Source organism: Delphinus delphis, chromosome X, assembly GCF_949987515.2.
Source record: "Delphinus delphis chromosome X, mDelDel1.2, whole genome shotgun sequence".
Classification (NCBI taxonomy): Eukaryota; Metazoa; Chordata; class Mammalia; order Artiodactyla; family Delphinidae; genus Delphinus; species Delphinus delphis.
In genome coordinates, this window is record NC_082704.1 from 18,426,664 (window position 1) to 18,452,780 (window position 26,117).

The 26,117-nt window shown below is 44.4% G+C and overlaps 1 protein-coding gene across 2 annotated transcripts in view; it reads right to left on the reverse strand.

Moving 5' to 3' along the window:
- Window positions 1-7,178: 7,178 nt before the first annotated feature.
- OCRL (OCRL inositol polyphosphate-5-phosphatase) overlaps window positions 7,179-26,117 on the reverse strand; it is a 56,303-nt gene continuing 37,364 nt past the window's right edge. Inside the window, exons 16-24 of one of the 2 annotated variants that reach the window (XM_060002882.2) lie at window positions 25,413-25,523; window positions 24,614-24,779; window positions 24,109-24,344; window positions 15,601-15,624; window positions 12,445-12,561; window positions 11,438-11,522; window positions 10,719-10,846; window positions 9,855-9,966; window positions 7,179-9,640 (exon numbers count right to left, since the gene is read on the reverse strand). In XM_060002882.2, the coding sequence (XP_059858865.1) occupies window positions 9,516-9,640; window positions 9,855-9,966; window positions 10,719-10,846; window positions 11,438-11,522; window positions 12,445-12,561; window positions 15,601-15,624; window positions 24,109-24,344; window positions 24,614-24,779; window positions 25,413-25,523 (1,104 nt within the window). In that variant the 3' untranslated portion in view covers window positions 7,179-9,515. The remainder of the gene's footprint in view (window positions 9,641-9,854; window positions 9,967-10,718; window positions 10,847-11,437; window positions 11,523-12,444; window positions 12,562-15,600; window positions 15,625-24,108; window positions 24,345-24,613; window positions 24,780-25,412; window positions 25,524-26,117) is intronic. The other variant, XM_060002883.2, reaches the window with a different exon arrangement.

A 26,117-nucleotide genomic window follows, 5' to 3' on the forward strand; every position in this document is an offset into this window, starting at 1 on the left:
TATTTCACTTTTCATTTCTCTAATGCCAATTTTTGCTTTTTCGTCCAAAGAGATTGTAGCAGGGTACCCTCGCCAGCACTATATCAACATTACGTTGTTTTTCACATGCTGAGCAACTCCTGCTGTTTTCAGGCTTTTACAAATTTTTTTTAAAAAACAAACTTATTTATTTCTGGCTGCATTGGGTCTTCGTTGCGGTGCGCGGTCTTCTCCTTCTGGTGGCTTCCCTTGTGGCGGAGCTGGGGCTCTCGGTTCTCCTTCTGGTGGCTTCTCTTGTTGCAGAGCTGTGGCTCTTGGCGCGCGGGCTTCAGTAGTGGTGGCTCGTGGGCTCTAGAGCGCAGGCTCAGTAGTTGTGGCGCACAGGCTTAGCTGCTCCGGGGCATGTGGGATCTTCCCAGACCAGGGCACGAACCTGTGCCCCTTGCATTGGCAGGTGGATTCTTAAGCACTGCGCCACCAGGGAAGTCCCTCAGGCTTTCACAAGTTTTGACCATCTGGTAGGTATCAAATCCATCGTTTAAAGCGTCGGCATAGAATTGCACTGTGTGGATGAGCCATCACTTGTTCTAATCAAGGCATGTAGATAGTTTCCAATTTTTCTATTTTATAATCAAAGCAGCGGTTGTCCAATTACTTCCTTAGAATAAATTCCAGGAGTGGAAATGCTGGACTGAATGTTCCACACATGAAAATTTTTGATCCATATTACCGAGCTGCCATTCGGCAAGCTTGTACAAGTTTATATTGCCATCTGCAGGATTTGCGTGCCTTTCCCCCCATACCCGTTTCAAAAGCAGCTTTAAAAAAAAAATCTAAGTGATGTATATACCTAATTTTAAAGGTCAAATGACGCAAGGCTTTCAGGAGAGCAAAACCCCAAACTGCTTTTCCCCATCCCAATTCCCACTTCCCAGAAACCACCATTTTACATCCTTAGCCGTTTCATCTGTCTGCTTCTCTATCTCATAATACGCTTCTACTGCTCTTTCTTCATTTTGCTTTAAACTGTGGCTGACTCAGCCAGTTGCCCACCCTGACACCAATTTCTTCCTCGGCCTTCAGAGGTAGCTTAGAATTCCTGAGCCTTTCCAGTGTTCTGAAGCATTAAAATCTCCTGGTCACCACCTAGCTGCTGTTAGCTGTTCTGCTGTTTTTGGTTGTATTTGTTAAATACATTTTGTTTATTTATATATTTGTCTATCTATTTATTTTTGGATGCAATGGGTCTTCCTTGCTGTGCACGGGCTTTCTCTAGTTTCGGTTAGCGGGGGCTACTCTTCGTTGTGGCACGCAGTCTTCTCATTCCAGTGGCTTCTCTTGTTGCGTGAAGAATACAGGCTGTAGGCGCGCAGGCTTCAGTAGTTGTAGCACGCGGGCTCAGTAGTTGTGGCTTGCGGGCTCTAGAGCACAGGCTCAGTAGTTGTGGCACATGGGCTTACTTGCTCCAGGGCCTGTGGGATCTTCCCGGACCAGGGCTGGAACCTGTGTTCCCTGCGTTGGCAGACAGATTCTGAACCACTGCCCCACCAGGGAAGGCCTGCTCTTCCACTTTTGTCAATATGAATTTATCATTTTTCTTTTCATTCCTTTACTGTCATTTAGTGGGGTTTTGTGGATGGCATGGAGATAAATGGGTGTGTTTAATCTACAATTTTCAACCTGAAATCCCAAGATCCTGTAGATTTTATTTCATATTTTATTATGATTTTTTTTTTTGGCCGCACCGCACAGCTTGCTGGATCTCAGTTTTCTGACAAGGGATGGAACCCGTGCCCCCTGAAGTGGAAGCTCAGAATCCCAACCACCGGACGGCCAGGGAATTCCCGATAGTGTACATTTTAGAAAATTGAAAAGAAACCCTTTGAAAACGATTAGAATATTATCCATTTCACAAAGGCTCTTCTGAAAACAGGATAACAGTTGGGACACAGGATGCACCTTAAACAATATGCAATCCCACCCTTTTATTTTTCGAAGGACGCAGCCGAGCGCCCCCTCGTGGAGTATGTTGCCCAAGCCAGTCTGACTTGTCCCTCGGGCCTCTTTGCCCTGGGCCCAGAGCTTCACCATCCTGGCGGGCCACCAAGGGACTCGGGGAGTTTCTAAAAATCCCATGCCCAGGACTCCACCCTGGGCCAATTAAATGATTCTCTCAGGGTGTGGGGATTGGGTATCAGCGTTGTTTAAGCTCTCAAGTGGTTCTCAAGTGCAGGATCACTGTCCTAGGCCAAGAAACTCACTGATTTAGCCCACCGGTAACAGCACGGTAATATCTGGGCAATAAGACGTCCAGCCCGTGCCCTTGTTATGCAATTACTTTTGTGTGTTGTCCCGATTCGGAATGGTGTCTATTTTCATGCCTTAATTTCACAAGCCTGTATTCTGTTAATTTGATTAACAAAGAACACTTTATGCTAACTTCGCTGGCGGCATTAATATCGCACTCCCCTGTGCCACACTCCTTTAGCAGAGGCATACGATTTAGCTTAGTCCTCACATCACATTTACACCCTCCAGTAAGTCCTTATGAGAGAGTGAAAACTGTCGAGTGATGCGGCCACTTTTCTCTCTCTGGATTTTTGCATTGTCGGAGTGCAGCAATGGCAGAGAATTTTATGCACTTAATGGCTATTATTGTGATTAAAATGTGGACACTTCAGTCGTAGTCACCAGAATCCGCCATTATGATGAACTGATCTAATATCTCTATTTATTAAGTCACAGGCTGGGTTCCATCCTCCCCCACCCCACCCCACCTCCAGCGTGACTGAGAACAGGCTTAATTCCTAGAGGGGTTCGTCAGCCTTGCTGCATTTTAGCTCTGGCCTGCAGATAGCATAGTCATCACTCATCATGGTTATTAGAGGAAAATAAGATGGATTAGTATATATCATCAGTAGTGCAGGAGGGGAAAATCCAACAGGTTTATAGTAAAGGATGTGCTGAGGGGACTTCCTCATGGTCACGCCCCAGTGGCTGTGTTTCAGAACACAAATTTTGTTCTGTGGTCATATTCTGGTCTGCCACTAGCCAAGTACCAAGTTAGGTAGTGTCTCTGAGCCTGTTTTTTTTCACCTGTGAAAGTGGGATAACGTAGTACCCTATACGGTGGTTTTCAAGGCTAAAGGTGAGGTTAAGTGTATTCGTACAGCACCTGGGATGAATGATAGCTATAGTTATTTGTTATTATTACTATTATTAAGATTTGGAGAGGGAGCATAAATCATATGACTCCCGAATAAAGCCGTCATGCCTTCCTGCTGCACAGCGAATAAAAGGCAGCCTCCTTCCCTGGGCTCTGTACATGATCAGGTCCCTGCCTGCCTCTTGCCCAGCACGCCTCCTACCCCAAACTGTGTTTTGCCTGGCTGTTCCCTGAACTCGGCAAGCTCCTTTGCTGCCTTAGGGCCTTTGCATTTGCTGTTTCCTTTTTTTGGAAGGTTTTTTGCCAGATCTTGTGCAGCTAGGTTTTTTGTGGGAAAGGTGGGTGTATATACTGTGTATTCTTCATTCAAATCAAGGTACGGGATCTTTTGCCTTCCTGAGATTTAGGTCTCAGCTCAAACATCACCACCTGAAAGCAACCATCGCTGACGAAGTCCCCTTGCCGTGCCCTCTGGCACATCACCCTGCTTTATTTTCTCCAGAGCTCTCATCATGATCTCCAGTTACCTTGTGCACGGTTTATTTTTATGTCTGTCTACCCCCATCCCGCCCCACCCTCCTAGAGAAAGCACTGAGAGAGCAGCCACTTTACTGTTTAATTCTATATCCTCAGTACCTTGAACAGCATCTGGTGCACAGGAGACACTCAACAAATACTTGAATGAATAGTTGATGTAGAAGATGCAAAAGGAGGGGTGATGGTGACAGAAGCATGGCCAATGAGGGTGGGAGGAGGTGGGGAGGAGGACCACTTACTTCCAAGACAGGCGGGAAGGGGAGGGGTGAGGGGAAGCTGGAGACTTTTTTATATGCAGCGCAGGGCTTCGAGAGGGCTGCTTCGGCTGACCGCTTAGACATTTTCACAAACGAAAGGGTGCAGTTACCTGCTGGGGGCTGAAGGGCAGCGGAAGAGGGGTCTGGCTTTTGAGGCTAGTAGAGGGTTTTGGAATAATTATACTAGCTGCCATTTAGTTAGCAGTTAGGCACCAGGCACTGTTCCAAGCCCTTTAAACATATTAGCTCATTTCATCTCTTGACAATTCTATGAGGAAAGGAACTATCATTACTTCCATTTTAAGATCTGGAAATTGAGGTCCAGAGAAGTCAATTAACTTTTTCCCAAGGTCAGACATCTAAGATGTAGCAGAGCTGGGATTTGAACCCAGGCTCTCTGGCTGGTGGAGCCTGTGTGAAGAACCACTACAATTCCCTGCCTCCCTGGTCCCTGAGGTGCGGGTCTATGAAGGGTCAGCTAGAGATGAAGAGGAGGACTGTGGAATGAATGGTACATGGCAGGCCCAGGGGCAGCCAGCCAGCCAGCATGCTGTGCCAGGAACCCAGGAATGGGAGCAAAGAGAGTGAATGGGTCGGGAGACGTGGGTGGTTGTGACTCAGGATTAAGCATGGCAAAGACGGAGGCTGAGGCATTCTGAAGTGCATGAGGGAAGGGGTTTCTGGGGAGAGAAAACAGCATGTGCAAAGGCCCTGAGGTGGGAAAGAGCTTAGCTCATTGGGAGGAGTGAAAGGACAGTGTCAGAGTACAGTCGCAGGGGGCGGGGGAGGGTGACTGGTAGGCATTCAAACAGTCCAAGGTGGAGCCTAGGCATTGGTATTGTGTAAAATACCCCAGGTTATGCAGCCAGAGTTGAGAACCACTGATTTAGACCTATTTCCAGGTGATACTAGTTTGGGGCTCACACTTTGAGAAACATGCTCTAGATGATTCTAATGAGTAGCCAAGGTTGAGAACCATTCACTGAACAGCACAGAGCCATGGCTTCAAAGTGTGACTGAGGAACAGGCAAGGCCCTGGCCTCCTCTCAGGGAACCGGGGCATGGGAGTAGCTTCCACAGGACCGAGGCGAGGGAGAAGGGAGCATTGGTTGGGAAAGAATGAACTTGGGTGAGGAGCAGCAAAGGTGGAAACTAAAGGGGGGCTTTATCCAAGGGGCAGGCAGAGGAAGAAGGGCTAGCAACCTGGCACTGAGGCCAGGGCACCGTGGTGCAGGAAGGAGCAAAAGGAGGCTGATGGGGAGAGGCGGGGACGGGCAGAACTGCAGGTGGGGCTCCCGAGGTTCAAGGCTCACACCAGACAGCTGTTCCATGCTGGTGACGGCAGCTCATTATTCATCGTTTAGTTTACACTTCACCCCCCCTCTCCAAAAGATGGGTGGCAAACTCTGAAATACGGAAGTATGGAAGGTGACGCGATGGTGTGTGGTGGGGGAAGGGGGACAGGCTGAGCATGGGGTTAGAATTTACTGAGCTGACAAGGTTGTCAACATCAAGTGAGGTCCCGAAAGCCTAGGGCAGTGCGGCAGAGCCAGGGTCATATACCGTATGGTGCGGAGCTGGGGGGAGCGGGGACTGGTTAACATCTACCCAGCACCCACTACGTGCCAGATAGCGTGCTTGCACTTCCTTTCTTTCTCATTTAATAATGCAAGGCCTGGTGGGCCATGGGAAAGTTTGGATTTTCTTCTTAAATGCGCTGGGAAGTCACTGGAGGGTTTTTAAGAGGGAAGTGATGAGAGTGATGTAGTTAAGTCATATAAGATCAGTACTATGCCCACTCCATTTGATAGGCCAGGAAACTAGAAGTTAGCTAGTCCAGGATCATGCGTAAGGAGGCGGTGGCAGAACCCAGATTGAAACCACGCCCCCTCTAAGATAAAGCAATTCGGGCAAAATGTTAACAGTTGGTGAGCACAGGTAGGGGTCTAGGGTGTTCACTGTTCCCTTCTTTCAACTTTTCTATATGTTTGAAAAATTTTGTAAAAAAAATAGAAAAAAGAACCAGGTCTAACTCCAAAGCTGAAGCTCTTTTTTTCCCACTATGCCATGCCATGTCACTAACCTAAATGACATTAAGTCACTCATTGTCCCCTCTGAGCCTGACTTTGCCCATCAGAACGAGATTGGATCAGATCACCACCAGGGTTCTCTCCCTAACATTTCATGGTGATCTCGCCATGGCAGCATGTAGCTTTAGATCATTAGGCTACACTAAGAGCCAGGTCTTCAACCTGCCCTGCGGTCAGGAAAGCCCTCACGGGTCTCCTGTAACAGCAGCCAGGGACGCGGTTTCTAACCTCTGGGAAGGCAGTCACTGAGGCTGCTCTGCCACACCGCCCGCTGCTGTGTACAAACTGCTGGCCGTCAGTCTCCGTCCACTGGGGGGAATCACTCGCAAAAGGAAACACCTTCTTCTGCCAAGGCTTCGGGTGGGGCTAGAAAAACCGTTCATGACAACACTGAATCAGCACAAGCACCAGGGTCAAGTTCACAGTCAAAGGGGCTGTAAGAGGCCCTAGTTGTCAAGCAGCCTCCAGCCGAGGCCTCTTCGGTCTCGAAGGGAAAGGAATCAGAACGCCCAAACCCATACTAGAGATCGGCGGTGGCAGGGGAATAAGCACCTGCTCCAATTAGGGATCTCCTCTTAAAGTCTCAGAGTTCAGATTAGAGCCAAAAAAGAAAAAACACAATTAAATTTATGGACTTTGTCACCCCAAGAGGTAATATAAGTTCAAAACTGATTTTTCAAAAGTTGCAAAATGAATTACGTGAAAACGGGCTCTTTGGGAGGCATGTCTACACTACTGAGGCTATGTTGCCAAGGCCAACTGGGTTCTCCCAAAATGTGGACAGCGAAGTTTGTCAGATTCCTGGGGCTGGCGCGATCATGGATCTGACCCAGTGTGACATTTATGGGCATATTAAGAATCAACATCTTTTCTCCTAACAGTGTTATTTTGTTGCCTGAATCCCTAGGGTCAAAACAAGAATCCTAGGCTGGCCTCTGAAAGCACTGTGACTGCTTTATTAACCTCTGAAAATATGTGGCTGCTTCTCCTCTCCAAGGGCAAATATACTGAGAATTCTTACGATATTTCCCTGTAAGACAGGAAATGACAGTCCAGGCGTAGCGGTGGGGACTGCAGCAGTCAAGTGGGACCCAGTGACATAAGCCTCCCTCCTCAGTTCTTCCTAAGATCACACTTTGGTTTTTCACACAACATATATTTATTCAGAAAAAAAATTTGCAATAAATTATAATAAAAAAGATGACATGAAATACAGAATCCCACTAGCAGCTTTGCCTAGTGACCAAGACATTTGGGGGAAATACAGCAAACAATAATTACAGAATAAGAATCAGGAAACAGTGAAAGGGAGACTAATAGCAACATCACCACGTGGGGTTGAACTGCTTTTTCCCTAAAAACGATAGATTCAGAGTCCTTCCCTACCAGCTGGATCTAAACTCCTTACTTCAGAGGCGCTAGGAAATAGTACATGAGCGGTACTCAGGAGTTAGAGGGTGGGGCTGGAGTAGGCACAGCAGGGAAGCAGATCTCTTATGTCTGCTCTATTTCTTGTCCCCCCTCCCTAGAGATTGTCTAAAACCCTCAACCCTGTGTACATCCCAGGACCAGAGCTGGAAGGAAGGTTGAGGCAGTAAAGCAACTGAGTGCATCTGCCTTCTGGAGAGTGAGCCGGATGCCGCACACAGCCCCACTAACCACATCCCTGACCACCTGAAGGCCCCAGGTGGCAGTAGACTGGGAAATGTGTCTAGGACAGGCATTTCCCTTTGTGTTACGACCCTGCCCCAGCTTCTATCATCTGCCTCTCCAGCGATCCCTTTCTGGACTAGTGGAGATGACAACACTGTTCTTCTGCTCAGTCTGCCATTAACTAAATTCAACACCCAGCCCCTGGCCTAACAGATCTGCAGCTATTTGGCAACCAGTAACTTGACTCCTACTTCTGTAATTCCCAATCAGGAGAGGCTTTAGCCAGAATATCACAGGATACATACCTTTTCTTCCCCCAAAGGACTCAACACATAAGAGATGGGGGAATTGGAGAACCACTCATGGCGGTGCTTCCGCAGCTCTCTCCTTTGATGCTGTAGAAGAGTCAATGCCCAAGACCACACACAGAGCCTATACACGAGGCTCCTGGGATTTCATGTGAACATGTGACAATGAGTCAACTCAGGGTGGTTTTAATGAAAGAAAACCAGGAGGAAGCTAACTGCATCAGGCAGTTTTACAGTCAGTGGCTGGTGGCTGGTTTGCCAACCAACATAGATTACTTTTTTTAAAAAAGGGCTGCCCCGCAGGAGCTTGAGTAAATGACAAGCTCAGAAGGTTGTCTTGGGCGGGAGAGAAGGTGCTTGGTTCATCCTACTGCACAGTCTCTTTTACACAGCACTGGAGAAGGTGACTGGGAGCTAAGGGCAGCTGGTTGTAGAGCCCAGAATCAGTCCTGATGAGGGAGTGGGTGACATCTGCCCCTGGTACTTCAGAAGACCGGAGGGGGGGTTCTAAGGGTTATCCTCAATGCCCCTGCTGGGGGAAGGAGCAGTTTCTACAGAGAGGCCCACTTGAGGTGCAGCCTCCCTTTTTGACTGTGGTACAAGTGTCGCTCTGGAGGTGGATTTCTAAGTGGGGGATGGGCCCCACAGACACCCAGGATTGGTTCACATGTAAAATTTGAATAAGAACCAAAATGGATGGTAGGAAGCAGGACCTGTTGAGCATGAATATTCTCACTCTTGAAACACTCAAAGTGCTTCCACTCTGACTGTGATTCTCTCACATCAATGAGATGTCATCTCCAACAGTCCCTAACATTCTGCTACTAAGTGTGGTCTGAGACAAGAGAATATGGTTCCACCCACTGCAGATGCATAATAGGCCAATGTTAGAGCAATGTACAGATGCCACTGTAGTAGAGATGCACAAATGCATGTAACAGCCACATGGAGATGGTTAACTCACTTTTGGAGACACCCAAGGAGTCACTAAGCTTCACCCAGACTTCTTTTGACATGATAGTGTTAGCAGAGTAGAGAGCAAAGGGGGTGATACGGGGAGGGGGTAGGGCCAAAGTGCTTTAGACGAAGGACTACAGACAAGTCTGAGCTACAGCAAGTAGTGCTTGTAGGCCTAGAATGGGAACATCTCAGAGTTTAGGCCTCAGGTGCTAAGGACAATCATGACAGCTGGGCAGGAGGGCAACAAACACATCCCCAGGTAAAGGAGTGTAAATACAGATTTCTTTGCCTTACAAAGAGAGAACAGAAAAACCACCAAAATATGGTAACTTTGGCTTGGCAATATAAGTCTAAAAGTATCTTGCTGCGTAGGGTATGGTAAGGGAGGGATTAGGAAACTCGCTTCCTTTCGCACTAGAAACAGAACTTTTTCATGCCAACAGCCTCAAAATTCTGCAACAGACCCTTCCTGTGGCATATCTTTTCAAATCATTCTGAAATACTTGGTGCTCAAGATCTTCCGCCTCTAGAATCTTGTAGAGTAGTAAGAGGAAAAGGCTTATTATTAGTCTTCATCACTCCCAAGCAGAAAACTCAGAAGGAACTGGGTAGCACGCTGGCGGTCACTTGGAGTCTGTCTTGCCATAAGGTTGGGTGGAGGCCTTAGAAGGAGGCTAGTGAAGAGAGTAGCTAGAGGGCGAGAGAAAGAAAAGGAGAAAACCCTTGGTCAGACACAACCTAAGCGAAGCCTCAGGGATGGGGGCTGGGGGGGCCAGGGGATGAGGGCAGTGGGAGGAAGTGACTGCCGCAGGCCTGGACACTAGGGATGGAATACACGTGTGCACCTTACACGGACCGTCCTGACCAACGCCCCCGTGTGGCCATTCTTAGGAAGTGCTCTTACCGATCATGTTGGCGCTGACGTTGTTGTACTCAGTGAATTTTAACAGTTCTCGAAGGAATGCCATCAAGTAACGAAAAACATTTCTATGGCATCCTGGAAGCTGGGAAATCACCTGTTTTTTGAAAAAGGGGGTGGGCAGTGAGGATAACAGGTGGAGGAAGGGAGTAAGAAGAACTCACAGCTGCCATAAAAGTAGTTTATAATCCAACCCTTACAGGACTCCTCCTTTATTTACTCATGACCAATATAGTACCTGTCAAATGATAACTCCTGAGGCAGAATGCTCATCCTGTTTGGCCCCTGTCCACTCAATAAGCAGGTCACGCAGTTATCACACATTCGCATGCACGCCCTGCCTCAGGAGCAGACGAGTGTTAGCCTGGTCTTTTCCCATCTCCCTAGGCAGGTGGCTGTGGTTTTCTCTGCAATGCCATTTAGCATGGGTGGCAGCACCTCCCGATACTCACTAGTCTGATTCAGAGGTATTCTCAACTATTGTGCATCAAAATCATTTCAAGATTAAAAACAAACACCAAGAAGACAAAAAGAAAGGCTCACAAGTGTCACCCACCCTCCCTGGTCATGTCATCCAGAATCCCATGTACGATCTGTTTCACTAATCTTACCCCAGAGTAGAGGTATCCACCCTACTCAATAGGTCAACTGGAAAAGGGTGGCAAATATAATAGGAAATAACACAACCTAAAATTTAAGGGTCCCAACTCTCATGCTGCTGCCCTGCCATGAACAACAGATCCAGACCCATCCTACCCATAGCTGGATGCCCAGCTGGTTTGGTAAAAATCAATGATTTCTCTGTGGGGAAACATGCCTCAAACGCACTCTCAGAGCAATAAAATTCACCTGTCGGCAGATCCGGGGATCCTGAGCAGAGTCGAGGCATCGCTGATAGAGCTCATAACAGATGACAGGTTCTGGCAGGGCTTCCAGGAAAATGAGCAGCGCCTCAGCCACTGAGTGATTACTGCCAGCTGGATTGACTCCCGTCAAGGGAAAGAGGCTCCAAGGAAAAGGCCACACTTAGACCCGATTTTCTCCCTTCCTCAAGCTCCCTCAGGGATGGTTTCCTTCCTCTTATTCAGAGCACCCTGATCCTAATTGGGGTTTGATATTTTATTGGTCCAGGTATGCTGCAGCTGAGTTGTTACAGAATTGATCAAAGACTCTTGGGAGGTTTGGCCCAACTTGAAAGTCAAGGGAATGTGGCCTGTAGAATGACAGTTCACACTGGAAACTAGTCACCACCGTTTCCCATCCTCCTCCCTGTCCTGGTGACAGGAGTGATCATTGGCTTAAAGCAGAACAGCCCCATGGCTGTGGGTCCTATGTCCCATGCCAATTAAAAGTCGCCATTATCTAACCCTTGATTCCTTTTAGTAAGAGTCTGATAAGGAGAGAGGTCGAAAGTTCCTGAGAGGAATTAACTGTATAGTCAATGATTACCTTATAATAAAAGACAGCTACAAAGAAAATAAAGATGGAAAACAAAATCAAATGTAGGTGGGAAGAAGAGTTTGGGCAAGTACAGCTCCAGCTTCCTAAGCCTTTGTCGAAAAGGATACGGATTGTCTTGGGAATGCTGGTATCCAGACAATCAATGATCTGCTGTAACTCCTCCTGCATTCCAGGGGTTTGGAACAGGTCCTCCTACCAAAGAGGTCACAATGAATGGAACACAGCATCAGCACTAAGGTTCTGACGATCACGCAGGGATCAGGAGAGCAGCAGGAAGCAAAGGGCAGGGTGAGGTGCATATTCGTGATTAGGAACACGAATATGTTCCTAATATATAAAAGGTGTGACAATGGCCCCTTTTCCCTTTATCATCTCTATCATCTGTCTGAAATTTTATTTCAAACTAGAAAATTATCTTCAAAGGTTTCAGCCTGTACCTGATATGGCAGGGGACCAGAGGACTCCATGGGGAGACCAGGTGTTCCCACTTCTAGCCTCCTGACAAGTAGAAGGCAGAATCCAAACATGGAACCACATTCAAATACTGAGACACAGAATGCTAGGGTAGGACTAAAAGGGCATGTCCATACCAAACCTTGCCTTCAAGTTCTTCACTTTTCCATAGGTGAGACAACATTACCTTTCAATTTAATCCCAAGAAAGTTTTCTTTTTTGGAAGAATGGGTTAGGGGTGGCAGGTATTTTAGATAGGATTGAAAAGTGAGGACCAAATTAAAGAAATGGGCTTGAAGTTTGCTTTGGACTTTGAAATCTGCAATGCTTCCATGACAGCTAAAACAGGCGTCACAGATTCAGGTGCTCAGCAGTCCAGGGGAAAGCATGTGTAGCCAGGAGACAGGGGAGGAGTTCGGCCCTGCTCCGCCATTACTCTTATGCCGTGGTCTTAGGTAAATCACCTAGCTTGCATGCTTCAGCTCTCACATCTGTAAACGGGGATACTTCCATCTGCCCAGGCAATCTGATATGACAGTGCTGCTCTGCGGAGGTGGCTTGGGAAAGTTAAAAGCACTGTATATACTGACGTGAGGTATTATCATTTCCCACTGGACTCACACACCTTCCAAAGTTGCAGGGCAGGCCCACTCTCACTCACCTGGTGACAGGCGTGTCTGAATAAGTGATCTACCAGGAGCCAGATCTCCTTGGGGACCTTAAGAGGTTTCTCACTGGCACCTTCATCCAAGGGAACCATCTGCAGCAGGGATTTCTCCTAATAGATAAAAAGGGGTGAGAATCAAAAGGGTCTCAATGAAAATTTCTATGTGTAACCATCTCCCTCAAATTCTGCTTATGTGGGTATAATCTGATCTTCACCTCTTAAGACTTTTCATTTTTTCTCACTGGGACACTCCTGGTCAGAAGGCACTCGATACGGATTCCCACAGTTAAATGATCTCCTTTTCTAGATGCTTCACTTAACCGTTAAGCATTCCACTTGGGTTTATTATGTTTATCACGTGGATGCATTGTGTGCTGTAAATCCTTTCAAGGGTGACACTGAGAACCAGCAATACAGTCACGGTAGAGCCCACACACCACCGGAGACTCATGGACCATTAAATTACAACTAACTGTCAACAGAGCACTTTGAGAGAGCAGCATCTACTTAGGTTTTTGCTGACTTTTTGTTGTTGTTGTTGACTTTTAACTTATTCTTCTTTCAGATCTTACCACAAATATCACAGCTTGCATTGTTGATTTAAATGACGTTCTCTGGTCCTCAGGAATGAAAGACAATTCACATTAGACCTACATATATGAATATTTCAGGCTTGATAGGTCTAATTTTTTTTTTTTTTTGCAGTACGCAGGCCTCTCACCGCTGCGGCCTCTCCCGTTGCGGAGCACAGGCTCCGGACGCGCAGGCTCAGTGGCCATGGCTCACAGGCCCAGCCACTATGCGGCATGTGGGATCTTCCCGGACCGGGGCACGAACCCGTGTCCCCTGCATCGGCAGGCGGACTCTCAACCACTGCGCCACCAGGGAAGCCCAGAAGGTCTAATCTTAAGGCACTAAAACTCAAAGTCTTAAGATACAAAAATAGTAAACTGAATACAGCATACCAAGAGCCAGAAATACCATGAAAAGTCTAGGCTCTGAGTCCAGAAGTTATTCTTTATAGTAATAGCTCAGCAAAGAATTCTTGGGGCTTTGACTCCTTTCACCTAACTTTCTACTCTATGTTAGATTCTCCTGAAAGAATCTCAGAGGAAAACCCAGAAGTGACCTAAATTAGATCAGTAACTAAATCTGAACTTGAAAATGGGGAATAAATTCAATTACCTTATGTTTATATAGTCAAATATAAATTATACCGAAAAGATATCTTAAATAGCTTAAAAGGCATCTGAAGGCAGCCTTCATAAAAAATCTAGTGGAGAAAATGGTGATCAATTTTTGGCATCTTCCCCCTCCTACACCTCCGGCTTAAGGTCATATATATGTTCAAATTTAGGAAATGCTGTAAATTTGATCCACAACCCTTATTTAGCCATGTCACTTTAAGGGAAAGAAGAGAAGCATTTCATTACTTCCAGATAGTGTGTACACTAGAACAGAGCAGAGGGTTCTTCTTGACGTTCTGTTCTTCAATACGCACTGGTGACCTTTTAAAGCCACTGTGCGCCTTTCTAAGGGAATAAGGAAGAGAAGGCAGCATGACAGTTGGTTATCATTTAAAATCTATCTTCTTCACATTCGTTTTGCTTCCTTTCTTTCTTTCCCTGGGAATCTATCATTTGATATTCACGTTTCCTATAGTTGCCAGACCTTCTATCAGTGGCTCACCCACTAACTTCTTTCCAGTTGCAAGTATTAAATCCAGGCAGATATCTAGATGATATCTGAGCCAAAACACTGTCCATAATGCACTCTGCTCACTTTCTGGACCAAGTGCAACACAAGTACAGATTCCTTAGCAGACACCTTCAAACTTACCATATATAAATTATTCAGCACTGATTCATGTACTTTTAAAAAAATCTGACATCCAATTAGCACTCTTCCTGTACTAAGGCATTAAGGCAACACAAGGCACTGTTCAAGATGAAAAGACTCATGGCCTGCTATTAACAGGGAAGGGCTGGGAAGCAGAGCCATCTCAATCCTTAGTGGTTTCAAAAGGTTAATAAAATGCCAGTAGGTTATATACACCATCCACTATCCATTTTCAAATTCATGTGTGATAATATGAAATGTCATACTTGTATCTCTGAAGTCTCGAGAAAGATTATGCACAAGAAACAATACTTTTTTTAAAAAGTCCACAAATTATCCTGAACTCTAATTTTCAAAGGGAAACCAGGCATGCTTTGTCTTCTTCTTTCAATGGGACACATTTAGTGCCTGATAAGCTCACACTCTGTAACGTTAGTGCTATTAACTGAAGCACAAAAACAGTACACCATCTCCACCAACAAACTGCATTAAACTCCACCAAATGGGGAGGTCACGTTAGATACTGTGTGAAAGTACTTTAAGAATGTTTTTCAAGCCCACGTTTCTCTACCGGATGGCCCTGTGTGGAGCCAGGCACCCTCCAGCTTGAAGATGGGGAGGTGGCAAAGCACCGCAGAAGGAGCGTTCACTCGGTTCCTTCACTGGGTATTCAGAAGACCCAGGTTCTAGTTCCCTCTGCCCCATACCCCTGATGTCAGGAGCAGTATAACTTCAGCGAGGTTTTTAACCTTCTTGGGCCTTGGTTGTCTATTAGAATGGAGAAGACACCTTACCCTGTCTGAAGGCAGGGAGCTCTACCAGACGATCCCTTATGATCTCATTCAGCTCTAGGATTCTAGTCTATGATCTGTTTCTTGATCGTACCTGTGTATTCTTTCAGTAATTAATCACTATTATCACTTCCCCCAAATCACTCTTAATGCAACAGAAATTCATTTCTGCTTTTACTATCATTGGAAATGGAAAATGGCAAACGGTACCCTCCTCCATCTCACAAGCTTTCACATACATCAAGACAGCTCTTTAGTTACTTCTTATTTCAAGAATACAAATCTGAAACCTTGAGTCCTATTGCTTTTACGTACTGGGTCTCAATGACTTGACTGGTGCAGTAAAATAAATATCTTTCCTGTACTTCAGACACGCTTAAAGACAGCTGGCAGGACTTTGGGGGATTCTCATGCAGTCAGAGGTGTCTGATATGGGAAAGCCTCGGGATAAATTCCAGGGACCATGGCTAAATGTTAATCAAGCACAGGGAAACACATAACCGCCAATGGATTGCATTACCTTTTCTAGGAAGCTGTCTTCTTCCTGAGAGCAGAGCAGGAAAAGAAAGTCATTGACAGATAGAAAATGATTAGAATTAATTTACAGAATTAGAAACAGATCAGTATTATTAGAATGCACTACCTCACTAGATACATTTTAAATTCTTCAAATAAATCATGATTGTTGAAAATGGAACACATTCTCATATGCAAAGTTCTCTATCATGCGTATTCAGATTTTGTGCAGTATATTGAGACTATCGGTCAAGAAACATATATGTCCAGTCCTAGACTTTTGTGTCTTTTGGCAGCTGCCAGCTGAGCCAGCCAGACACCCACTGATACTTCCTTTTCCCGTGCTGCCTGGAGGCAGGCCCTGCCGCTATGCTGTGTGGCATCTCGCTCACCCTGACGCCACTTCAGTGGAAGAATTTGGCTGTGAGCCCGACAGCGGCCATTCAGGAGATGGTAAGCTTCTCTCCTCTCCACTGCCATGCCTCTCACCACCATAGCTAGCCTCCCAAGCAGTATCTCACACTCCTTTCCATCGCCCGGTACCCTCTCCCCTCCTCAAGGGCCCCTAAAGTCCTCAAATATGGAAGTCCCTCTGAAATGCAAATTCATTTCATTTCAGACCTTTGTGGACCATAAGATCCATCATTATCCCCTACTGGGTTTTCCTACAGAGTATAAGAGAAAAAAGAGAAGCAGGGGAGAGGGAAAAAGGTACCTTTTTAATGGCCTCTGTCTTTTGTGCTATTATTACAATGTAACAATGACAACAGCGACAGTAACTACTGCCACCACTTAGGAGGCATCTGCCATGTAGCAGTAACTGCAATGGGCTCTTATACAATGTCATTTAGTCTGCACATATGCACAAAGTAGATATTATTCCCGTTTTACAGATGAGGAAACTGAGGCTCTGGGAGATTAAATCATTTGCCCACAGTCACACTATTAGGTATTAAGTGGCAGAATCAGGATTAGAACTCAGGTCTGACTGACTCCACAGTCATTACCACTATGCTCCCTTAGATAACTTGAAAAGGATAAACTGACTGCTTCTTAGACAAAGAGGCAGGGGAAAGCTTGGAGAATGTATTCTACTCCCAGCAGGCTAAAGACAGTTATAAGGCAGCAGGGTTAGTGGAAAGAGTACAGGCATGGGTGTCAGACAGTCCTGGGTACAAATCTTCATGCTACCTCTTATTATTTTGTACAGACTGCAGACAAGTTAGTAAACTTCATAGAGCCCCAGTTCCTTCATCTCTATAACAGGGATAATACCATGTACCTCACAGGGACACAGAAGCAGTCTAAAACACAGCGGGTGTGGGGCAGTGGTGACACAGTATGCCAGCAGCAGGCCTGGTCTCTCAAAGTTCCCTGCACTCCCCAGCAACTTCCAACCCTGCCATGGGCCACCAAGAACTTGGATATAAATCCCACGTCTCGGTCTGAGAGTAAAAGGAAAAATCCTGATCTTACCTTCACAGATGTGCAGGAGGTTGGAGGTGGGGAAATATGTGTTCCCTGATACTCCAAGTAGTAATGCTGAATGTATTTGTCCCAAATGACTGTTATATATGCTGGGTAGGGTTTTTAGTATTACTAGGTACATTATGAATTAAACATGCTCTTGTAGGTTTACCTAGACTTTTAAATACCATATATAGAATGAAATAAAAATAATTAGAGTAACAGTGCTTTAAAAAGTATACAATATTCATAGTATTGTAATTATAACACTTCTTAATGTGGAAGTTAATTCTGAGTGCCAAACATCTAATTTAACTAAATTTTGGAGCATAACCTTTTTTAAAATTTAGAACTACTTATTAACAAAGAGAGAATCTGCTTGTCTGACAGACTTCTCTATTTTCCCTCCTATGAATATGTGCCACATGATATGATGAGTAAAACCAGGCAGAGTTTTTATATACTAACCTGTCAAACCAAGCCTTCCAAAAGGTTTTCTTCAGGCATTGACTACCTACCAGTGCAAGGCAGTGAGCTAAATGTCTTTGAGGGGTAGGGGGGGTATGAAAAGTGAGGCTACAGAGAGGGGAAAGACACGGTCCCTGACTCGGGTTTACAACTGAATTGGGGTAAGGATTCCCAGAACTTATGGCCTGGCACTACTGTAATTCACCAATATGAGTTCTCAATAAATGGTTAAAACAAACAAACAAAAAACCAGGGGTTCAAAGGAAAGAGAGATGGCTTTCAACTGGGGCTGTCAGGGGACTTTTTCACAATGGTGATGTAACCTAACTAGCCCTTGAAAGATTCACAGGATTTAAAAGGGCAGAAATGGGGTGGGGACATTACAAGTGGGAGGGGACAGAAATAAACAAAGTTGCAGAGAAGGTAAATCACAAGGTGAGATTAGGGAAGAGTTAGTCATCTGGTTCGTGGGGAGCAGGAGGGGATAATAAGAAAAATAGTAGGAAATAAATCTAAGAAGGTGTGTTGAAGTCAGACTTTGCTGGACCTTGAATGACAGGTAAAGCAATTTGGATAGTATTCAGCAGGCATGGGGGAGCCGCATGCCTAACTTTAAGCAAGGAAGTGATAGGCCCCAAAGCTGTATTACAGAAAGATCAGTCTGACAGCCCTGAAGAGGGAAAAGAGAAGGCTAGAGAAATAGAGGTGAAGGGAATTGTTAAAAGGCTATTGAGGTAGGTCAAGCAGGAGAGAGCAAGCACCTCAACTAATAATGGGAACATAATATTTTTTAAAAAATGAATGGGGGGCTTCCCTGGTGGCGCAGTGGTTGAGAGTCTGCCTGCCGATGCAGGGGACATGGGTTCGTGCCCCGGTTAGGGAAGATCCCACATGCCGCGGAGCGGGCTCGCTGAGCCTATGCTCTGCAATGGGAGAGGCCACAACAGTGAGAGGCCCACGTACTGCAAAAAAAAAAAAAAAAAAAAACAACAACAAAAATGAATGGGGCTTCCCTGGTGGCGCAGTGGTTAAGAATCTGCCTGTCAATGCAGGAGAGACACGGGTTCAAGCCCTGGTCCAGGAAGATCCCACATGCCGCAGAGCAACTAAGCCCTCAACTAAGTTGTGCACCACAACTACTGAGCCTGCACTCTAGAGCCTGCGAGCCACAACTACTGAAGCCTGCATGCCTAGGGCCTATGCTCCGCAGCAAGAGAAGCCACCGCAATGAGAAGCTCGTGCACTGCAATGAAGAGTAGCCCCTGCTTGCTGCAACTAGAGGAAGCCCACGTGCAGCAATGAAGACCCAACGCAGACAAAAATAAAATAAATACAATTAAAAATAATATGATAAAAAATTATTTTAAAAAATGAATGGATACAAGAGAAAACTCTGAAATCAAAAGGACTTTGATACTGGTGGAGGGGCAGCAGATTTACACTGAGAGTTTATTTCTCTGACTTCAGGCATAAAGTAGGTGTAATTTATATTTATTTCAAGTCTAGTTTCAACTCTGAAAATAGAAACACCACTTAGCTCTCACTAATAAAGAGCATTCTCTTAAGGTAGTCCTAAGGTTGCTGCTAATCACTTAGTTCAACTGACTTGCCCACTTTCCGCAAAAGGCTACGTGTTGATCACATTAAAAAAGGGAAAAGCGTTCAGGAGTCCCCAGCGGGGCAACACTGGCATATTACAAATGCACTGCAAATCATTCTTCATCCCAGCATTCACCCTTAGAGGAATTTTCCCAGTAGTAAATGCAGCTAAAATCATGTAAAAAGAGTCATTTAGAGGCAGATTCAAATTTAAAAATAAAAAGCAGAAAACAGAATGGATACTGAAGTTCTAGAAAGGACTCATTCATGTGAAATATAAAAAGAAACACAAACCATACACTTAACAGGATAAGAAATGGGTTGTTAGATCAGTAAGACAAAGTAAACACCTACTTGGAGAGATCACTGGGAACAAATTAATCACCAAGTTGTTATTCGTGTTATTTCAAATTTTTGATATTGTTCTCCTAATAGACATGTCCCCAAGCAAATACAGTTGGTTCCCCCATCCCTCAACTTTTTTCACCTCTGTATTTACAAGCCAAACCTTTTTTTTTTTTTTTTTTTTTTTTTTACAAGCCAAACCTTTAACTGGTGGGTTCAAGCCTGGCCTCCTCTCTACTAGTCCAGTCTACATGCAAACCAGAATGTTCCTCCAAATATGTCCATTTACAGCCACATACAACTCATTAAAGACTTCCGGTGGATCTAGATGCCCTCTGGCTCCAGTATAAACTCATCTGTTGACTTCAAGACTCTCTATCCCCCGGGACTTCCCTGGTGGTCCAGTGGGTAAGACTCCACACTCCCAATGCAGGGGACCTAGGTTCGATCCCTGGACAGGGAATTAGATCCCGCCTGCATGCCACAACTAAGAAGCCCACATGCCGCAAGTGAAGATCCCACATGCCACAACTAAGACCCGGTGCAGCCAAAATAAATAAATAAATAATAAATACTAAAAAAAAAAAAAGAGCAAAAGTGTTAATTTAAAAAGAAAAAAAGGGACTTTCCTGGTGGCGCAGTGGTTAAGAATCCACCTGCCAACGCAGGGGACATGGGTTCGATCCCTGGTCCAGGAAGATCCCATATGCCACGGAGCAACTAAGCCCATGTGCCACAACTACAGAGCCTGTGCTCTAAAGCTCACGAGCCACAACTACTGGGCCTGTGCGGCACAACTACTGAAGCCTGCACACCCTACAGTCCGCGCACCGCAACTACTGAGTCCATGCACCGCGACTACTGAAGTCCATACGCCTAGAGCCCGTGCTCCACAAGAGAAGCCACTGCAGTGAGAAGCCCATGCACTGCAACGAAGAGTAGCCCCTGGTCACCACAACTAGAGAAAGCCCGTGTGCAGCAATGAAGACCCAATGCAGCCAAAAATAAAATATAATAAAATGAGTTTAAAAAATAACATAAAACTGGGCTTCCCTGGTGGCGCAGTGGTTGAGAGTCCGCCTGCCGATGCAGGGGATACGGGTTCGTGCCCCGGTCCGGGAAGATCCCACATGCTGCGGAGTGGCTGGGCCCATGAGCCATGGCCGCTGAGCCTGCGCGTCCGGAGCCTGTGCTCCGCAACGGGAGAGGCCACAACAGTGAGAGGCCTGCGTACCGCAAAAAAAAAAAAAAAAAAAAAAAAAAAAAACCAAACAAACAAAAAACCAAAAACATAAAACAGAGTAATAACATGTAAATATTAAAAAAAAAGACTCTATCCACTGCTCCCACCCTACTTAACCAGCTTCACCCACCAAAACAGGCTGAATCTGAGACTGATTTTCACAGAGATTAGCTGGTCAATCAATAAGCTTTTATAGCATATAAGGGCTTGAGTAAACAGCACAGGAAAGGAATCTATTGTTGATACAAATTACAAGCTCCACAACTCTCATTCTAAGTGACTTTCCAAAATATTGACTTACTAAACACACTGGACATGAGCCAATAAAAGTAGTTAATGTTTAGATTATCTGTAACCAAACTCCCTACTAACCTCGATTTAGAATTTAGCCGTATTGTGCATACAGGTAAACTTTCTTAAATTATAAGAACCCACATGAACTCCATAATATTTTGCATCCAATGTATAATGAATAAATATTGACGATTTTATGCTACTTAATATGCTAATTAATAAACCAGAAAAATCTATCTTGATTCTGGAAAAGAATAAAGATAATTACAAACAGATTCTCCTCTGTTTGCCACCTGTGCTAATCCCAACAGTTCTAGTAGCGGCAAAGTCACTATCAGGAAGAATGAAAAGGACTTATGCCAGTTACTTTATTCTGCATTTGGGGGGAAGAGCATGTGGCACAAGAATCTTTGTGAAAACAGTACAGGGAGAGTCAACACAGGCACTGAACTCATTTTTGGTTTCACTCAAATTTTAGAGTAAATAATACAAAAAAGGACAACAGGTATCATTATTAATAGCCTTGTCTCACGGGATTTGAAATATCATCTTGGGTCTTGGAACAAGCATGAATAAACAAACCTAAGAAAGCATTTCAGAAGGTCAAAATCAAGCCAAAACACAGTGGGAAGGTATTACAAATGGGGAACAGATAATCTTAGATTTCTTGTTTACTGCCCCACACTAATACGGATAATTTCCTCATCAATGAGATCCAGGAATTTATTAAATGCAACAGGCTGTGAAAAGAATCAGAACCCTAAATCCTACAAAATAAACGCTTTAACAGAATAAATGGTGACCACACACATACAATTTAAGAAGAACTCAGCAATTTTGTAATGAAAAATGATCTGGGTTCTATTTTTTAAAACTTTGAATCATGTGTGCACAAGAAGAAGAAAAAAGGCTTCCTATAGAGCCATTAACTCCACTAAAGATTTTGACTACTTCCTATTCATGGTCAAATGTGGTTGAATTACTTGATAATATTTTAAATAAAATAAACATTTTTAATGCTGGTTGAGTCTCCTTCTTGTCACTTTAATTAATATGGGACAATTGCAGTAAAGGGTAGTATAATGCGTCTGCCAACTCTGACCAAATAGTTCCAGTTTATAGGAAATAAGGTGGGAGGAGGGAGTACAAAAAGACAGGTTTAAAAATTACCAAGAGGAAACAATCAGACAAATTTAAGAAATGTCAGACCCCTGACTGGACAATTGCCCTGGACTCTTAAAAGGCAAAGTCGTTAAAGGAAAAAGGAAAGAACTGTTCTACTCTAAAAGAGACTGCAGAGACCTCACCAAATGTACTGCATGAACCCAGATCTGATCTTGGCTTTACAAAAGCTATGAAAGAAATTATTGGGACAACTGGAGAAATCTGAATACCGAGTATCTAGTTTTCTTAGGTGTCATAATGGCACTGTGCTGATATAGAAGTTGTTCTTTTTCTTAAGAGAGGCAGGCCAAAGTGTTCACTGGTGAAGTGACACATCACCACTTAATTTCAAATGGTATAGCAAAAAAAAAAGTATATGTCAGTATATGTGTATAAGGCATGTGGGTGTTGTTCACTGTACTGTTCTTTCAATTCTTCTGCACATTTGCCATTTTCATAATAAAAGTTGGGAAAAAGAAAGCTGGGAAATGGTGTCTGGGATGGAGGCAAGGGGTAGGGAAAAGAAAGGGAGACTACTTCATTTAGAACATATTCTAAAAGGTGAAATAATACATTCAAAAGATAGGAATATGGTGGTAGAAGAAAAAATAAGTATCATGAAAAATAACAGAATGTCAGGATATGAATTTCTGAAAAAAAAAATGGTTGTCTCTCAACCAGGGCTAATACACTCAGTCATGAGGGCTCTAGGGAAACAAGCATAATTCCAAGAAAGAATGCTGGGACTGAACTCAAGGGTTTTAATCTGCCATCTGAGTCATCACTAAAACAATTCCATGGCAACAGAACAGATCACACTCTGACAAGCCAGCAGCCTGCCCGCCGGTCTAGCCCTCCCCGCTAGATGATACAATCACTGCTCCGGCTAGGCCAAAAGGATCAATGTGAATACTAATGGTAATGATAACATAGGGCTGTCACGCCATCTAATTTTCTTTGGTAAAAGACCAAGAGTATACTTTCATAGCCCGAAGAGGTCTGCACACAAATCCAACAATATTTTCACTTAGAAGAAAGGTTCTTAACAGAATGAACTTGTTACTAAATTAATTTTCGTTCCTGAAGATAATAAGCATTTCCTCCATAAGGACATTGATATTATAGCTTGGTGTCGGAGAAGAGAAATCCTCCTCCTTTCTTTTCTTGAGTGAGTCACATTAAACTTGTATCAAACTTCAGTGCATATTATAATCATCCAGGATGCTGATAAAATGCAGATCTCCAGGCCTTGCACCCTGAGATTCTGATTCCGTTGCCAGAGGTGAGTGGGGGAAAGGGCCTGCACTTGTGTAAGGATCCCTGGGGGTTCTGAGGCAGGTACTCTGAGGTTCACTTATGGCCTGGGCTCCAACAAGCAGCTGAGTCTGACTTGGATTAGATATGATGATATAGTGAGGGGCTCTGGACTGGAAATCAGAAAATCTGGGTGACAGATTTGTCACTAATTTATTCCACTTTGGGCAAGTTATTGTCTCTGTGCCTCAGTTTTCTCATATATTTAATGAGGATAATACCACACCCCCCCCCGCCCCGTTACTGGACCTCACACACATGCTAATTTATACAAAAATGACTTGAAAGTATGAAGAGCATAACAAGTAAGCATATCTTTATATCTCAAAGTTATAAATCTTTGAGAAAGGAGGCTTTAATCTAATTCAGTGAACTTCGTATTATCTCATATTCCTGACAAGAGCCAATTACATATTACCTTCTCCTCTTTCCTTTTAGGCTTAATCCAATGAAAGGCGTGTTAAAGTGACATTCTTATTCTTATTTATCACTTGCCATCCACCCCCCAGTTCCCCTGCCAGCCCTGACAAAAGAGGAAGCACAGAGAGAAGGAGGACATCAGTTAAGCACTGCGAAAATTCTATCTAAAGGAGATGCATGTCTTAGGATGCCTCTTACCAAGTCTATGAGTTTGGTAACAGGAACTTCTCGGATTGGTCTTTTCATTCGGCACAAAGCCTCTAAGGATGTACCAAAACAACTTGGGAAGTAATTTCCACTGATGGTCAAGAAGTAATCTTTGCCTCGATCCAGGTGAAGGACAAGAATATCTTCAATCTTATCTTCCCCTGAGTTCAGGATGGTCACAGAGTCTTTGCTGACATACACATCAAGGGAAATGTCCACAGTCTCATCTGAAATGTAAGAGATGGTACATGATAACAGAAACTTCCAGTGGAAAAGCAAAAAGGGGATGAGAACCAACAGAAGAAGTGTCCTCTAAAAAAATCATTAAGTGATGACGGAGAGATGGGACACACGGAAGAGGGAGGAGCCCCAATACAACGACAGTGGAGGTGAGAGACGTATGGTTAGAAAACAAGAAGTTAATCAAAGGGAGGGAATGGCAGTCATGAGGGGATGGTACATCGCGAGCAGAGACAATGGTAAAGGGAAAACTCACTTGGCTCCAAGTAGCCCTCACAAGGTTCAGCCCGAAGCCATGGCTTGCAGTACTGGCTGTCATTAAGCTTAGGGATGAAAGAAAAATGGCAGGGAACCTGTCCATTGTTGCTGATCTGGAACTTCTCCTTTTGTAGTTGCCGAAACTTCACATTCTCAAACACAAACTGGGGAATAACAGACAGACACAAACATGCATCACTAGTAGGGGAAGAAAGTCAGTTGGATTATTCCATAGAGAATATGAATAAAGAATGAGGTCATTATTAACCATTATTAACTGCCGGATGCACTCGCCAAGCGAGCCAGCTACCCACTGTCCCCTCTCACAACAGCAGAGAAGGAGCCAGGCAGCTCTTGCTACTTCTCTAGGCTACTCTGATTGTTCCTGGGATCCTAAGAGTATAACCCCACCTGGGGTCAGGGCATGCATCCCATGACCAGGTCCTGGTTCCTGAGATATGAATTGGCCAGCAACTCTGAAATATTAAATAAGAGCAGCTGACATCTGAGGGCTTACTTTGTGCCCGGCGCTGTTTTAAGGGCTTTGCATGTATTAACTCGGGTAATCCTCACAACCTCCTCTTTATCCAAAAAAGGAAACTGTGGCTCTGAGAGGGTAAGACACTCGCCCACGGCCACACGTCTACTAGATGGCAGTGCTGGGACCAAAGTGGAGGCAGTCTGCCTTCAGCTCACACAGTCTTCATGACTTTGCAGTGTTGCCTTCTCCTAGTTACATGGTTTCCCCTGTGCGACCACGATGGGCAGCAGATGGGCAGCCGTGTGTGCTTCCTCACCTCCCTCCGGCTGAGTTCTAAGGAAGGAAGGAAGTCATTTTCCATTCTGTCCATGATGCGTACAATATCTTCAAACACTTTCCGGTACCTCCGTTCATCCACAACCTTCACCTGAAAGAAAATGAACCCTCTTTTCAGTCTTACATGCGTGTAGCTCATCTTCCTTTAAGATTACCTAACAGTTTAAAACCGGTCATTATAGCAACCATTTCAAATAAACTGTGGTGCAAAGAACATCCTCAAACACTTTCTGAAATCTCGCTCCATCCACAACTTTTACCTGAGAAAAACAGACAGATCCTTATTTTAGTCTTTTGTACTCTCAACTTATATATCTCTAAGAGTCTAACGATCTTTAAAAAGGCCACTAAAACAAACATAAATTATGGGATCACACACCGTAAGGTAAAGGTAAGGTTAATTGGTTAACTTCTTGGAAAAGTTAAACCTCTGTGCTACGAAGCTTGGCAATAATAAATATTTGGGAAGAATATTTTCTTGCTCCATTGTTAAGTAATTTGGTGGTGGAGAAAATGTGACGATTGTGCTAAAACTTATTTCCTGCACTATACAAACTGATAGTGTCAAAACATACCTATCACATTTTCTAACAATGATCATAAAGTGCTAAAACAGCAGAAAAAATGACTAACGCGTTTAACTCTATTAGCTGTTATGCACGATGCCAAGAATCATAATACCAAT